At 55.0% G+C, this 15,787-nt stretch overlaps 1 protein-coding gene across 2 annotated transcripts; it reads right to left on the bottom strand.

Moving 5' to 3' along the window:
* Nucleotides 1-1,547: 1,547 nt before the first annotated feature.
* Ckm (creatine kinase, M-type) lies at nt 1,548-10,756 on the bottom strand. Of its 2 annotated transcripts, none has more exons than XM_076838874.2 (8): nt 10,732-10,756; nt 7,657-7,854; nt 6,476-6,630; nt 5,993-6,125; nt 4,353-4,524; nt 2,989-3,112; nt 2,535-2,724; nt 1,548-2,061 (listed from the first exon to the last, which is right to left on the bottom strand). In XM_076838874.2, the coding sequence occupies exons 2-8, from the start codon at nt 7,847-7,849 to the stop codon at nt 1,883-1,885; spliced, it is 1,146 nt and encodes a 381-aa protein (XP_076694989.1). In that variant the 5' UTR covers nt 7,850-7,854; nt 10,732-10,756; the 3' UTR covers nt 1,548-1,882. The 2 variants fall into 2 exon arrangements, with proteins under 2 accessions (XP_076694989.1, XP_076694988.1); XM_076838873.2 differs by lacking the exon at nt 10,732-10,756 and adding an exon at nt 10,178-10,285.
* Between the last annotated feature and the right edge of the window lie 5,031 nt (nt 10,757-15,787).

Genomic DNA, 15,787 nt, shown 5'->3' with positions numbered 1-15,787 from the left:
AGAGGGGCCTGGGCTTGCTTTCAGGGGCACTGGGTGCCACAGTGAGGTTAGGAGCCAGGGAGAGTAGAGAAGGTTTGTGTTGGAATTTGGGGGAGGGGGAGAGATGACGGTCAGGAAGGAGAGCAGAGTGGGACAGAAGATGGGGAGAGGAAGAGTGGATTTAAGAGGTTTTTGAGGCAAAATGGGCAGGACTTGGTAACTGCAGATGCCTGGACTTCGATGTGGCAGGCTCAGATTGTCAGGCTGGAGCATAGTGGTCTCTTTGGCTTCTGGGGGTGGAGCTGTGACTAGAGATGGGATCTTCAGTTGGGGATAATACTCTGAAGGACATCCTGCATCTGACAGGTTCTTCATGCCTTGGTCTTTGGGTGTCTTCTAACCTTCCTATTTCAGCCATCCTGAGAACTCACAGGGACAGCCCTGGGCCTCAGTTTCCCCTCTGTAAAGCAGAAGGCAGATTGATCTCTAAGGGCCCTTAACCTCTCTTTAATTTTTTTTTTTTTTTAGTTGTCAATGGACCTTTATTTTACTTATGTATGCAGTGCTGAGAATCGAACCCAGTGCCTCACACATGCTAGGCAAGGGTCTGCCACTGAGCCACCACCCCAGCCCCAACCTTAAAGTTTGAAAAAGTGCCTCTGCCAGGTTCCTGAGGGCTCGGCTTCATTCCTTCTGAAACTTCTGTCTCCTTGGGGGTCCACCCCCAGTGTTCTGTGGAGGCCTTGGCCTGTTTGGCTGACTGGCAGTTAGTGGCATCCCAACAGAGCAGGTCCAGACACTAACTGATTTCTGTTAACTCCTCTTCCTCCCCCAGTTACTTTGCCATATTCCGTTTGGCTCTTTCCTGGGACCAAGCTCTATAAAAGACCCATCCCTAAAGACCACATAGGAAGGCTCCCTCCCAAGTCCCAATCAGGAGGAGCAACACATGGAGCTGGGAACTGCAGGGTACACACAGTGAAAATCAAGCAATAATGAGGGGAGAACTGAACGATGAACCTTCAGCAGATCAGATGCATTTCAGTGTGACCTTAAAGGATCACGTAAAAGGAGTGCTAGGAGATACGGGCGCCATGGAAGGTTCTTGAGCAAAGTAAGAGAAGTTTAAAATTAGACTGGTAGCTACAGAGCGATGAAGTCAAACTGGACAGGAAGAGGCCAGTGAGGAGCATACAGAGGTAGATGTACTGGATGTATGTATGGGGGGGCGGTCTCAAGCCGGAGGCCCATGGGCCAAATTCAGTTTCTGTGTGTGTGTGTGTGTCTGCATCTCTCCCTTTCTGAACTCTGAGCATGAGTAATTCACAGCCGAGGCTGGGAAGGGCCCGGTGTTTGGCTAAGTGGCGGTGGGCCACTCTTCTGAGTCTCCGACTCCTTAGAGAGGATTGCAAGTTTTTCTCTAGGTTCTGTACCCTAATTCCGCCTCATTTAGAGATGGGATAAAGCAAGCCTAGCACGTGCCTAGAGAGGGCAAACCATTTCAAGCTCACAGTGGCCAATTACAAAACTGCTCCCTCCGCGTCCCTCAATACTGTGCCACACAAAGCTAAGGCCACCACTGTTTTTATTTCTTGCTTTGCGTGGAGAAGCAGGAGCTCCAGCAGTGCCGCGGTCGCCGCGTCGGCGGAGCTCCCGGTGGTGGGCGGGGCCCTGGACACCCAGAGGTGAGGGAGGTTTCTCATTGGCCAGAGCCCAGAGGGTGGAGCCCATTGGGGTGGAATAGGAACTCCGAGTAGGGCGGAGAGCGCGTCCAGGTAACGGAACCATTATGGGCGGGACTCTGGGAAGAGGGGCGGACCAAGGGATGAAGGGTTGGGCCTCCAGTGCGTCGGGTCCTCCGGGAGCCCGGGCTCCAGCCTTTGGCGGCGGGCGGGCTGGGTGCCTACTTCTGGGCAGGGATCATGTCGTCGATGGACTGGCCCTTTTCCAACTTCTTCTCCATTTCCACCATGAGCTTCACACCGTCCACCACCAGCTGCACTTGCTCTACCTCGGATGAGCCCAGCCGGTCGGCGTTGGATATGTCAAACACAGAGCCCACTGCAGCTGTGTCCACGCCACCTGTGGGAGCAGGGGCCAGAGTCGTGAGGAAGGAACCGAGGTGCAGGGGGGCCGGAGGCTGCCCCTGTTTCACCTGCAACAGGCGCGTGTATTGAATGCCTACCATGTGACCGATCACCTGCACACAGAGCTTCCTTATGTCTGTTTACATGGGGTCCAAGTGTCCGGCTTTAGGTACCTCACCCCTCAACCATCCAACATGAAAATAAGCCAAAGCGTGCAAGATCCCAGCAGATCCCTGCTGCCTGGGGGCGACTCCTGACCACCCATTTACCGTTGAGGAACGGATTCCCGGGTATGCAAAATGCATATTATATGGCCACGACCATACTAACCCGAATTTCAGAGGAGGAACAGGCTCACAGCAGGAAGCCCTAACCGATCCCAGAGCTCGCGGGGATGCTCCACCTCCCCTTCCTCTACCTCAAAGGACCTGCCCCAGACACCGCGGGGTAGGGGATGCGGGGCTGTACCTGTGCCCCGCTTCTGCAGACGCAGGCGGGTGAGAATCTCCTCGAACTTGGCGTGCTTGCTCAGGTGTGGCAGCTTCACATGCACGCCTCCACGCAACCCAGTGCCCAGGTTGGATGGGCAGGTCAGCACGTAACCCAGGTGCTCGTTCCACATGAAGGGGTGGCCAGCCTTCTTAAAGATTTCCTCAATCTGAGGTGGAGGGAGAGGACCGGGGGTCAATGTCCGCAGGCACTCCCAGCTCCACCAGGGTTCACGGCCGAGGCGCGGACAAGGATGGAGGCGGGCACCAAGGGGGCGGGGCTGGAGAACTGGGAGGAGACTCTGCAGGGTTCCGGGCGGGTCCTTGGAGGCTGGCCTTGGACATAGAGGTGGAGCCTAGTTTGAGGGTGTGGCCTTGGAGGGGGCGGGGCGTTCCGGATGCAGTGGGAGTCAGTGCGAGGGGCACACACCCACCTTCTGCAGCCCCACGCAGAAGCGACGGAAAACTTCCTTCATGTTGCCCCCCTTCTCCATCGAGATGACCCGGAGGTGATCCTCCTCATTCACCCACACCAGGAAGCTCTTGTTGTCATTGTGCCTAGAGTGGGGTGCGGCAAGAGGCCAGGGAGTCAGCTTTGTGGGAACCCCATTCCCCCACCGTCGCCCGCCCGAGCACAACCCGGCCCCCTCCCGCTGAAGGAAGCAGGCCTGAAGGATATGAGGTGAGTGACATTGTATTTCTCGCAGAAAATTAAACCCAAAGACTGTGCCCTCACAGGATATCCAAATCCTCAAATCTGGGATCAAGGACTTGTAGGGGCCTAAAAACCTCTGAACGTGGGGCTGGGGTAGTGGCTCAGTGGTAGAGCCCTGGCCTAGAGGCCTGGGCTCCATCCTCAGCACCACATAGAGATAAATAAATAAAGGTATTGTGTCCATCTACAACGAAAACGTTGAACATCATTAAAGACTCCTGGGGCTGGGGTGTAGCCTACTGTGTCCAAGGACCACACACACACACACACACACACAACTCTTGGAATCTTAGAATCTTTAGCACATAGAAGCTTAGACTCAGAAACGACAAATCTTGGCAATCCTACATCTGGGATTTGAGCCCAAGGAATCTGACCAGTGCCTGGGTACACAAGCGCTTGGCACCTGCCATTAGGATTATCTTGGTTACTGTGACCACTAGTTATGCTTTCTATGAATCTTTGAATCCTAAATTAGTTTCACATAAATCAGCTTTTTTAGATATTGAAAGAAAAAGCTGAGAGTTACTGGGATCCCCATTTTATAGAAGGGGACACTATGGAGAAAGTAATTAATTTTTCCAAGTCACTTTTTTCTTTTCTTCTCTCTTCTCTCCTCCTCCTCCTCCTCCTCCTCCTCCTCCTCCTCCTCTTCTTCTTCTTCTTCTTCTTCTTCTTCTTCTTCTTCTTCTTCTTCTTCTTTCTCTCTCTCTCTCTCTCTCTCTCTCTCTCTCTCTCTCTCTCTCTCTCCCCCCCACCCAGAAGGTCTGGCCAGGCTGGCCTTGAATTCCCAGGTTCGAAGGATCCTCAGCCTCCCAGGTAGCTGGGATTACTGGCACCACAGGGTCACATAGCTAGTAAATGACAGAGCTGGGATTGGAGCCCACGGAATCTGGTTCAAGTCCATGAATTTTTAACTGCACTTCTCTAGTCCAAGTTTCCCAAAATATGACACACAAACCCCAGGATAGGCACGAGTGGGGGAAAGGTCACCGTCTTTGATCACGGGGGAGGAGAGGGGGCATCCTGGGGGACTGCAAGAAAAGCTGGGGCAAGAGTGAGCTGAGGGCGGGAGGGGCTCACCAGATGCCTCTGGCGTCGGGCCAGTCGCGGGCCATGCCTGAGGCCAGCAGCAGTGGGGACACAGGCTTGTCGAACAGGAAGTGGTCATCGATGAGCTGCTGCTGCTCCTGCTCGGTCATGCCCTTCAGAGGGTAGTACTTTCCCTTGAACTCGCCTGTCAGGCTGTTGAGGGCTAAGGAGCCACAGGAGGCACTGGTCAACAGCCTGACCCCCTTCAACCCAGGGGTGGAGGCTGGGGACCCCACACTGCCGCCCTTGATGGTTCGACCCCTTGGGTGTCCTGAAGGCACCTAAACACTGTGACTGTGGCACATTCTGTCCCTCTCCTGTCTGCCCAGGGCCCAGGAGCAGATAGTCCCTCCCAGTCCACCTGCAGGGGCTCTGTGCTTCGGAAAGACAGAGGGCCAAGCCTTGGGGTTTGGGGAGCCATTAGTAACCGTTAGTCTAAGATTGCCTGGGTGTTATTTGTATATATTCACATGTATAAAATATATTATGTAAGGAATAGATTTGTATACACATATGAAAAAAATATATATTTATGTAATATCTAGATGCATTTTATACATTCTTATATGTATAAATGTACTATGTATAGTACATTTAACATATAAAACAATAAATAATATGTAACATAATATATATCATATAACCTGTTATATATATGTCTTATGGTATGTTTTATGCTATAGTTTATATTTTATATTTATATATTAACATGTCAAAAAGCATAATAACATTACATATTATATATTATGCTGTTAAATGTGTTTTCTGTGTTGTTGAAGTTTTTCACTATTGCGTCTGTGTGCTGGAAATACTACCTACTCTGTGCATCTCTTCTGTGTGTATGACGTCCCATTAACAGCTCACAATTAGTCATGGTAAGAGAATTTAGATCACAGAAAAACCCTGAAAAACAGGACTTTTCCCGCCCTTGGAGCCAGCAGTTAAATATTTACCAGAACCATGCCACCTGCAGGTCCTGGCGATGCCACTTGCAAACACACTTGTGCTTCCCCTGCCCTGGCCTGTTCTTCACCCTGGACTGGCCCCCTCAAAGTCTCTGCTGCCACCATTGCCTGCACCCCCATGGTCAACAGCTCAAGGAATCTACACAAGTGTGTCCCTGTCCCTCTCTGCACACCACCCTCCAGTGGCTTCTGCCTAGCTCTGAGTCAAAGTCAAAGCCCTCCCAACAGCCCAGAGGGCAGAGTCTGGCCACTGGCACCTCTCCAACCTTGCTCCCCACTTGGCCACCCTGCATCAACCCACCTGTCTCCTTGCTCCAGCAATACACAGTCCCACCCCAGGGCCTTTGCACTTTCTGTCCTCCTGCCTGCAGCTCTTCCCCACAGTGCCTTCCTGCCAGGGACGTCTCAACACCTCCTTTTTCAGGGTGCTCCCCTCACCTCCCAGCCTGCCCTGAGCTCCTTCCTTTCACTTCCCACGGGGACCAGAGCAACCAGAAACTGCACCAGAGAGAATGTGGGGACCCTGGGACCGCTGGGGTGGGACATCTCGGGACCCCTCAGGACCCCTCAGGACCCCCGGGACACAGGTAACGCTGTCAGCCATCACTGACGACGCCCCCCGCTGTTGGAGCAGGGGAGCGGGAGGCTGGCCCGGGCGGCGCTCACCTTCCACCGACAGCTTCTCCACCGCGCGCCGCTCGCCGCGGGAGCAGTGCGGGGGCAGCGTGTAGCCCTTGATGCTGCGGCCGGTGCGCACGCGGCTGCTGAGCACGTAGTTGGGGTCCAGGTCGTCTCCGCCCTGGACGGCAGGAGGCGAGTCAGGGCCCCCGCGAGCCCAGACCCGCAGCTGGGCCTCTCCCCTCCCTCCTGGGTCCTCCCCTCCGCCCTCTGCCCTCCTCCTGGCCGCCTCTGTCCTGGTTGTCTCCAAACTTCCTTCCTGCCCCTCCCGCGGCTCCCTGTGGATCTGCCTTCTCCCAGTCCCTGCGCCCACTGCTGGCACCCCCCCCCCGGCCTGTCCCCCTTTTCCATCTGTTTCTGAGTCCCCCCACCGCCCCTCCTGGCCTCCCCTCTCCCCGTCTCCCCGTCTCCGTGTCTGCCGCGGCCCCCTCTCTGGCCTCTCCCTCTCCCCGCGGCCGGCTGGGAGCCCACCTTGAGGTTCTCGTGGTTGAGGTCCGTCTTGTGCTTGTCGGTGGGTTTGTAGCCCCCGTGTCGGTCCTGGATGATGGGGTCGAAGAGATCCTTGAAAACCGTGTAGGACTCCTCGTCCCCGGCCACGCAGCCCACGGTCATGATGAAAGGGTGGCCTGGGGGGTGGGACTGAGGTCAGAGGTGCTTGTCCCTGTGTGTGTGAGATTGTACCTGGGGGGCTTCATTCAAGACTCCCGGGTTAGGAGGGAGCGCTGGGAGAGACTGGGGTGGCATCTGGAGTGAGTAGAAAATGCTGGAGGCCGGCAAAGGAGAAAGGGAGTCTCAGGGACTAGGGACAAGGTCCTGGTCCCCAAATCATGACATCTTAGCCTAAAGTACTAGTAATAAAAACCTTGAAAGACCCAATTATGGGTTGGGGTGTAGTACAGTGGTAGAGCATTTGCCCAGCAGGTACAAGACCCTAGGTTCCATTTCCATCAAGGAAAAAATTTTCAAAAAGAATTGCCAGGTGCAGTGACACACGCCTGTGATCCCAGCAGTTTAGGAGGCTGAGGCAGGAGGATCGAAAGTTTGAGGCCAGCCTCAGCAATTTAGCAAAGCCCTAGGCAGCTTAGAGAGACCCTGTCTCAAAATAAGAAATAAAAAATTGGGGGATGTAGCTCGGGGGTAGAGCGCCCCTGGGTTCAATCCCCAGTACTCCCCGGCAGTCCCCCCAAAAGGAGCAGTGGCTGGGTCTCTTCAGTGGAAGAGCGCTTGCCCAGCATTCACGGGGCTCCAAACACCAGCAGGAGAAGCAGAGGACTGGAGCCAGGGGCCCCTTCCGGGTCTCAAGGTGAGTTGCTGCAAGAAGGGACTAGGGACTGCATGCAGCTCAGCGCCGAGCCCTGGGCGTGCGTGGGCCCTGGAGCTTTCCCAGCATGGGCACCCATTTTTCAGGGGAGGAAACTGAGGCTCAGGAAGATTCCGTGACCTCCTCAGGGACCTCACTTTATAATTGTGCACAGGTTTCGAGTGCCTTGTGCCCGCACCCACCGCGCGCTTTCCGTGTGTGGCTCATTTGGAGTATCTCACAACTGCCCCAAAATGTGTCCCCATGTACAGAGGCGAGGACTGAGGAGGGGGTGGGGCTGGCTGGTGGCCTCCAGCCCCCCAGTCCCCACGGTGCTCCCTGGGCGGCTTACCTGGGTTGTCCACACCTGTCTGGATGACGTCATCCAGGGTGAAGCCCGACGGCGTCTCCTTGTCCCGCAGCTTCTTGTACAGGTCAGGGGTCAGCACCTTGGCCATGTGGTTGTTGTGCTTGCTGAGGTCTGGGTATTCCTCCTCAGACTTGAAGTTCAGCTTGAACTTGTTGTGGGTGTTGCTGAACGGCATGGTGGCTGGGGGGCAGAGAGAGCAGGTGGAGAGTCGGAAGGACAACGCGTGGAGTTGTAAACTGCACGTTTCTTTCCAGGCCTTTCGCTCCCAAGTTTCTGGGCATCTGTCAATCTTAAACTTACCATCAATTCACCCACTTTTGAAAATTGTGCACTGGTAACTAGCCCAACGAGCAACAGACTAAGAGAGGTGTTTTAAGAAGTGTAAAATCCCGTGCGGCGGCCCTCGCCTGAAATCCCAAAGGCTTGGGAGGCTGAGGCAGGAGGATTGCGAGTTTGAAGCCAGCCTCAACAAAAGTGAGGTGCTAAGCGACTCACTGAGAGCCTGTCTCTAAATAAATACAAAATAGGACTGGGGATGGGGCTCAGTGGTCGAGTTCAATCCCAGGTACAAAAACAAACAAACAAACCCCTCTGTGCTTCTGATACATTCCTTCCTACTTGTCCTCAGTTGAGGTCCTCCTCTCTGGGAACTCCTTGGACCTCCCTGGGGACAGTGATGGCATGGGGATCTTGGTGGCAGGCAGGTGAGGAAGATTGGCTCCCATCTGGCAGAGAACAGCTAGGGAACCAAAGCTGTTCTGGGGCCAGGCAGACTGTGGGGCTTGAAGCAAGAGCGGTCCCCTCTGCGCCTGCATCCTGTCAGGAAGCATCTGGAGTCTTAGGGCCCTGATTCTGACGCATCTGGGCGAGGTGAGCCCGGTCTGCTCACCTTGAAAGGACTCATTTTCTGGGTAACAAGAGGGAACCCCCAGGTCAGAAAAACACCGTGACATAGAGAAGAATGTAGGTTCTGGAACCAGATGGCCTGGGTTCAAATCCCAGCTCTTCTATTTATGACTGTGTGCCCTTGGGCAAGTTGTTTAACCTCCCTGTGCCTCAATTTATTCATCTGTAAAATGGGGATTGATGACAGTGCTCACCTCATGGGAGTATTGAAAGGATTCAGTGAGTTAAATGCAGGTCAAGCACTTGGGACGGCCTGGCACACCGCACACCTGCTTTTGTTTGGCTATTGTTGTTACTATTTACAGGTCTGCGTGGAGCCTGGTGAGGAGGCGGAGGAGAGGGCGTAGCTGGGAATGAGGTTGTAAGCAGAGAAGGGACATGGACTTCATGAAGATCCTCAATCAAAAGATGAGGAGCGGGGCCAGGGGTGCTGGGCATCTGTCCCCACTTCTGCCAGCTGCCATCTCTGCAGGGCTCAGTCAGAGAGAAAAGTTCAACCTTGGGGTCAGCAGAGCAGAGTTCAAATCCCACCTATACCATTTCCCTGCTGTGTGACCTCAGGACAATCAATAGGCCTCTCTGAACCTTGGTCTCCTCTGAGTGGAGCCCTCCTACTGGGGTGTCCAAGCCCTGGCGTGGAGTGGGCCTCTGGGACTGCGATTGTTAGTATTATTGGGCTCGCTAGACCCTGGAAGGAAGAGGGACCCTCCACAGAGATGGTGGGGGGCAGCAACGGGAAGTAGGTGGGGGGTGGAGGCGGGTGAGATGAGGGCAGGGGTGGTGCCGGAGGGCGGGGACCCGCCAAAGTCCTGGGCACTGCTGTCCAGGGTGGTTATTTTTAGGACCTGGCAGACTCCCGCTTCCACCCCAGCTCCCCCCACCCCCACATTCCGGGTCTCAGCTTGCACCCCGTCAGCAGCCCAGGACAGGTGGGCCAGTGTGGCCGGAGGACAGCATGCTGGCCTCGGGCTCAAGGACATCCCGGGCTTCCAGCCCAGACCTCCCTTCTGAGGGTGTCCCCACCCCCATCCCTGCCAGGGACACCCCAGGGGAGCTGAGGCAAGGTAGTGACCCCCAGGGGACATCCCAGATCTCATGGAAACCGAGGTCCACTGTCACACCTCCAGGCTGGGGCCACACCAAGGCAGAGGCATGCAAAGGAGAGTCACAGAAGTCAGGCACAAGGTCACAGGGACACCACGGTAGCCCATGCCACCCAAATGCCCCCGGCACCTGCTTTAGCAGCCCCGACAGGTGACATGCAGACACAGATGCCCCCTGGGGCCGGGCGCCCAGTTCTGGTGACAGACCGTCATGCACACAGGCTTGGGCCACCCGCGGCTTGCAGGGGGTGACGGTGAGCAGCTGTCCAGATCCGGTTTGTCCCCAGAGATCCCTCCCCCTGCCCCACAGCTCCTGCTGCAGGAATATCAAGTCGGTGGGGACAGGCAGGCCCACGGGCGGAGAGGACTTGGAGTCCCCGTCCGCCCCTCACGGCCAGCCCACCCCAGGGGAGCCCGACACAGGCCCTTCCAGAGCCAGGCTGCCTCCGGCTCCCTGGGGACCCTGCTGTGGCCCCCTGACTCCCCGGCAGTACCTGGTTGGGCTGGGCTGAAGGGGCTCTGTGTGTCCTGCAGGCGACTCTGACCCGGGAGGGGCCTGCAGCCCTGGCCCTATATAGAGGGCTGTCCCCAGGGAGGGGGCCTGGAGGCGCGGAGCCTCTCACCCCATTGCCCGGGCGCCGTGCCCACCCTGGACCCAGGCGTGCCTCTCACCCAGCCCATGGCCTTGTAAGGGCTGTCCCCGGGCTGGCCCGGCCCCCCACCGCCAAGCTGGTCCCCCGATCAAGTGCTGAGTCGGGCTGGCAGGGACAGCTGGCCCCCCGCCAGGAACATGGGACAGTGACTGCCCAGGTCCCGGCACGTAGAAGCCAGTCTCCCCTGGCCCCTGAGGCTGCTGCAACCGCCAGGCCCCTCCTGGGTGCCCACTCAGCCCCCAGCAGCCCTGACCCTGGCCAGGGGCAGCCCTGGTCCTCAGCACACGTCGTGGGCCAGCACCTGGGGAGAAGAAGCGGTGGCCTCAAGAGAGCCAGGGACCCTGTGAGCCAGAGGACACGGAGCCCCAGAGAGCGGCGACTCGCCTGCCACCAACCTAGGAGGAGGAAGGCCCCAGCCACACCTGGACACCAGGGCAGACCCTGGACGCCCGCTGCTCCCCTGGGTGGCACGGAGGGGGCGGGACCCCAGCTGTGGGCTGACCTGCAGGTTCACACTCAGGGTGGGGTTGGCAGCGGTGGCCGCCCTTCCCCCGCCATGTCACTGGGAGATTTCCACTGGGGAGGGGACAGTGAGGGACAGGCCAGCTCGGAGAGGAGCTATTTTTAGGGCCAGCTCTGCTGTCTCCTCTGGGAGGCCGGGCAAAGGCCTGGGGTGCTGGGGGGGTCGGGCGGCAGGTGTCGGGGTGGTCGCCACGTGTCTGGGTTAATTATAACCCGGTGTCTCGGGTGTCCCCAGGCCTTGCCTCCTTACAAGGGCAGCCTTGGGCCGCTGGTGGCCGCGCCCGTGCCCGGGAAGGGTGGGCTGGGCAGAGCCCGTCTCCACGCACTGGAGTGGAGCCGTGGAGCTGGAGCAGGACCTTGTGGCAGCCAGTGGTGACCGGGACCTCAAGGGCTGAGGAGGGGCTCTGTCAAGTGGGGACGCATTGAGGAAGCTGCGGTCAGCCAGGAGCCTCCCCAGGAAAGCAATGGAGAAGGGGTTCCTGCCCTCCTCGTCCCTCCTGCTGGGGTCTCCGCCTTCTCGGGCATCTCCCTGGCCTCCCCCAGGCCCCCCCGGGGCAGTTGAGCTCTGGGGGGTGAGTGGAGCCTCTCCTCTCCCCAGACTCCTGACGTGGGGAGCAGGGACAGGAAGGAATGCTTCAGAAAGTCCCTGGGGTCCCACCCCTGATCTCCGCACCTACCTGCCCCTTCCCAGCAAGGTCAGATTAGCAAAGGCCTCCTTGGTGGTTAGAGAAGCAGAGGCCCAGAGAACTAAAAGGAACTAGAAACAGTTATTTACTGGGCATTTATTGGGGGTACAGAAGAATACAGCCACGTTCCCTCCCTCCGGAGGTGATGTTTCAACAAGGATTTTTGAAGGAAAATAAAGGAGGTAAGATGACAGCGGGGACGCAGCAGGGGAGTTCAAGGCAGGCGTCTCTGGGAAGGTGTTATTGGAGCAGAGGCTTGAAAGACAGGAGGGAGCCAGCCATGGGAGGTTCTGGGGGAGTAGCAGGTGCAAAGGCCCTGAGGTGGGAGTGGCTTGCCCATCTGAGGACAGGCAGGAGGCCAGAGTAGGAGCAAATGTAGCCAAGGAAATGTGTGAGAAAGAAGATGAGGTTGGAGAGGGGACAGGAAGAGGCCTGAAGGACCCTGGGGGCCAAAGGGAGAGCTTCAGCACACTCTGTGTTTATGCAAGCCAGGGAGGGCTGTGGGCAGGGGGGCGGGGAAGCCAGTTGCATCACACACCTGGCAGGTGGCACAGCCCAGCCCCATGGGCTCCTGATAATCCCCAGTGGGGCATTTGACTTCTTGATTTTGGCCACACAGTGTCAGCAGAACTTTTAAGCCTGGGGAAGTCCCCATCCTAAGCCAGTCTCCATTGGAGAAGCCCAAACTACCCGAACTCAGTTTCCCAGAATCCCTTGTAGCAATGGTTCAGTCATGTGATCTGGGCTGACCCAATCAAAGGCCAGGCCCTGACCCTGCACTGTATCTGCTGTATGTTGAATCTCACAGGAACAAGTGACCCTGGGGAGCTTATGATCCCTCATATTCATATAGTCCGTCTCAGTCCCCAGGGCCCATCCCTTCTCCATCTCTCCAGTGCCTGCCCTAGCTCAAGACCCCCTCCATAGTCTTCTGTCCTGGACTCCTGTCCCAGTGTTCCCCTCTCCCACCTACTCCCTAATGCCAACCCGCCTGTTGATAGCCTGCCATGGCTCTCTAGTGCCCTGGAGATAAATTAGTGTTTGTCGACTAAGTAAAAAAAATAAAAGAAAGCCTCTCATGACCCCCACCTGCCCCACCCCAGGCCCTCCACACCAGTCTTCACCATCGGCTACGCATCTTCCTCCAGGTGCTGCTGTAGCTGCATCCCCCAATGTGTGTGTTTTGAGGTTCTGTTATTTCAAATGTATTCTTATATTACATTTGGAGTGTTTGGATATTCATATCTATCCATTTTATGGTTTCTCTTCCCAAATCTACCTTTTTTTTTTTTTTTTTTTTTTTTAATCAAGGTAAAACTTACATTCCTTGAAGTGCTGTAAGGGTCAATGAACTTTTATACATATGTACACCTGAGTAGATAGAGGATGTTTTCCATGCCACCTCCAAAAAGATAAAAGATGAGACATCACTTACTGGAATACTATGCAGCTGTATATAAAATATAAATAAAGCTAATCTGTATGTTCTGCTTCAGAAAAAATTGGCAGGATATATTGGAGGTTTTTTGTGGGGTTTTGTTGTTGTTATTGGTTTATTACCAGGGACTGAACCCAGGGGTGTTTAACCCGAGCCCCAGCCCCAGCCCTTTTTATTTTGTTGAGACAGGGTCTCGCCAAATTGCTTAAGGTCTTGCTTAGTTGCTGAAGCTGGCCTCAAACTTGAGATCCTCCTGTCTCAGCTTCCCGAGCTGCTGGGCCAAAATGTATTATCAAGTGGGGAAAATTATGAAAACATACTTATTTTCCCCAAAATGCTATGGAAAACACCATTCCAAAATCCCGAATGCAGTCTTTGTGTGTGTGGTGCTTGGGATGGAATTCGAGTTCACCCAGCATGCAGAGGCGCTAGGTTCATCCCAACACCAAGAAGGAAATTGGTTAAAAAAAAAAAGCAGCTGCTCAGGAGGCTGAGGCAGGAGGATGGCGAGTTCAAAGCCAGCCTCAGCAACTCAGCGAGACCCTGTCTCAAAATTAAAAATGAAAAGTGCTGGGGATGTGGCTCGGTGGTTGAGTGCCTGTGGGTTCAATCCCAAGTACCAGTAAATAAATAAACAAAGAACAGACGTGGATTGGGTTGATCTGTGAGTCCAGCAGGGATGCTCTGCTTGGAAGCCGACTTGGGTGGGTGCAGGCGGAAGGGGGAGGAGCTCTCATCTTGGCCACGCTGCGGCTGCAGCAGGACGTGTTCAGGTCTCTTCAGGTCTAAGCTCAGAACTGGCGTGACTGACACCTGTGCCCCTCTACCCCTGACCAAAGGAAGTCAGGTCACGGAGCAGCATCCAAGGCCAATGTCCCCTCCATGGTGATGATGATTTCTTTTGTGTTTTTTATTAAAGGGACACACACTTCTCCTACATCCACACACAACCCACATCCATCGGTATGTCCAGAAGGATGCTGGAAACTGCTAACTGTGTTCGCTTCTGGGAAGGATGGCAGGGTTAGGAAGAGACAAGATCCACTTTTTGCACTCTGGTATCTACACACATATTTTCCTTTTTCTTTTCTCTCTCTTTCTCTCTTTCTCTTTTGTTCTGTTTTTATATCAGAGATTGAACCCAGGGGTGCTTAACCACTGAGCCACATCCCCAGACCTTTTCTATTTTTTATTTTGAGACAGGGTCTCACTAGGTTGCTTACAGCCTCACTAAATTGCTGAGGCTGGCCTTGAACCTTCAATCCTCCTGCCTCAGCCTCCCAAGCCACTGGGATTGCAGGTGAGAGCCACCATGCCTGGCTTTTCTTTCTTTTTTAAAAATTTATTTTGAGGCAGGGTCTTGCTAAGTTGCTGAGGTTGGCCTTGAATTTATAATCCTCCTGCCTCGGCCTACCAAGTAGCTGGGATTAGGGGATTAGCGGCATGCACCATAATGCCTAACAGTGCATTACTTTTTTTTTTTTTTAGGTGTAGATGGACACAATACCTTTATTTATTTGTTTTTATTTTTATGTGGTGCCAGGGATCGAACCCAGTGCCTCACACAGGCTAGGCAAGTGTTCTACCACTGAGCCACAACCCCAGCCCCAGTGCATTACTTTTTAAATTAAACTGTGGCCAAGAGTTGAAAGTAGAAAAGCCCCCAGTTTGTCCACCCATTATCCTGACCAGGCGAACTGAGGCCCTAAGGGATAGAATGGGGTATTCATTGAATGCCTTCTTGACTGGGGTCTTTGAGAAATCATTGATTCCCTCTGAGCCTCAGTTTACTCATCTTTAGATGGGGCTGGTCAGAGTGGGTGGCTATATGGATTCCACTAGTCCTTGGCTGTGGAACCTTGGAAGAGTCACTCAACCTCTCTGTGCCTCATCTTCCATGTGGAGTGGGGGTAACCAGCATACCTGTGGTAAGGACTAAGGGAGGTGACCTACCGCATGCAGGATTTGGCTCAGGGCCTGTTCTGGGTAGGAATTCAGAACTCCCAGCCCTCACTGGCATGTGCACCGCGGCTTGGCCCAGGGCCAGCTGGAGAATGTTTGCCTTAGTCAACACCTTTCCCTTTTCCTTTATCTCATTTAATCCTCGCTGTGGTGGCTGTTTTACAGATAAGGAGATAGAAGTTCAAGAGATCATTGTTGCCCCAGGTTACATGGAGAGGAAATGGGAAGGCCTGGATTTGAACCCACATCTTCCTGGGCCCCTCTCCCTTCCTCTCCCGACACTGTTGACCACCACCTACTCTGCGCTAAGACTGTTGTTGGATCTCTCCATAACTGTCCCAGCAGCCTCACCGAAGTCTGGTTTCACAGACCAGGAACCTGAAACCCAGAGAGGTCACTTCCTAGCTGGTGATCACACAGTCAACAACGACCAAGCTGGGCCACCTGACTCCAATCCCCTCACTACCTAAGTGTGACCACATCCATGAAGGGGCTCAGCTGCCCCTTCAACCCTGTGGCTAGTAATACCTGGCAGAGTTAGAATGTGAGTTTGAGATTTTTTCCATGATCCAATCAACACTCAATCTGTTTGCCCTCTGTAGGGTGGCCCTGGGGACAGCGTGGTGACCCACTGGCACCTAGCCCTGTCCTGCTCTCCAGGAATTCACAGTCCAGTATGGGAGACAGACGGGTCCCCAGACAGTGATGACCCAGAATACGCAGGCTAGGGGTGTGGGAGCCCCAGAGGCTGCAGGCCTAGGCTGGAGGTGGTCCGAGAAGGCTTCCAGGAGGAAGTCTCTGCGCTGGAGATTGTCGGAGGCGGGTTGTCGGAGACGCAGGTTC

Source organism: Callospermophilus lateralis, chromosome 18 (assembly GCF_048772815.1).
Source record: "Callospermophilus lateralis isolate mCalLat2 chromosome 18, mCalLat2.hap1, whole genome shotgun sequence".
Lineage (NCBI taxonomy): Eukaryota > Metazoa > Chordata > Mammalia > Rodentia > Sciuridae > Callospermophilus > Callospermophilus lateralis.
Note: the sequence above shows the minus strand (reverse complement) of the source record. Positions and strands in the feature narration are given on the sequence as shown.

Coding starts and splice junctions, on each gene's coding strand:
- Ckm (XM_076838874.2), bottom strand. CDS start 7,849: ATGCCGTTCAGCAACACCCACAACAAGTTCAAGCTGAACTTCAAGTCT. Junction 3,113..4,352: donor CCCGACGCCAGAGGCATCTG/GTGAGCCCCTCC, acceptor ACCCCACTCTAG/GCACAATGACAACAAGAGCT. Junction 2,725..2,988: donor TCTGCGTGGGGCTGCAGAAG/GTGGGTGTGTGC, acceptor CCTCCACCTCAG/ATTGAGGAAATCTTTAAGAA.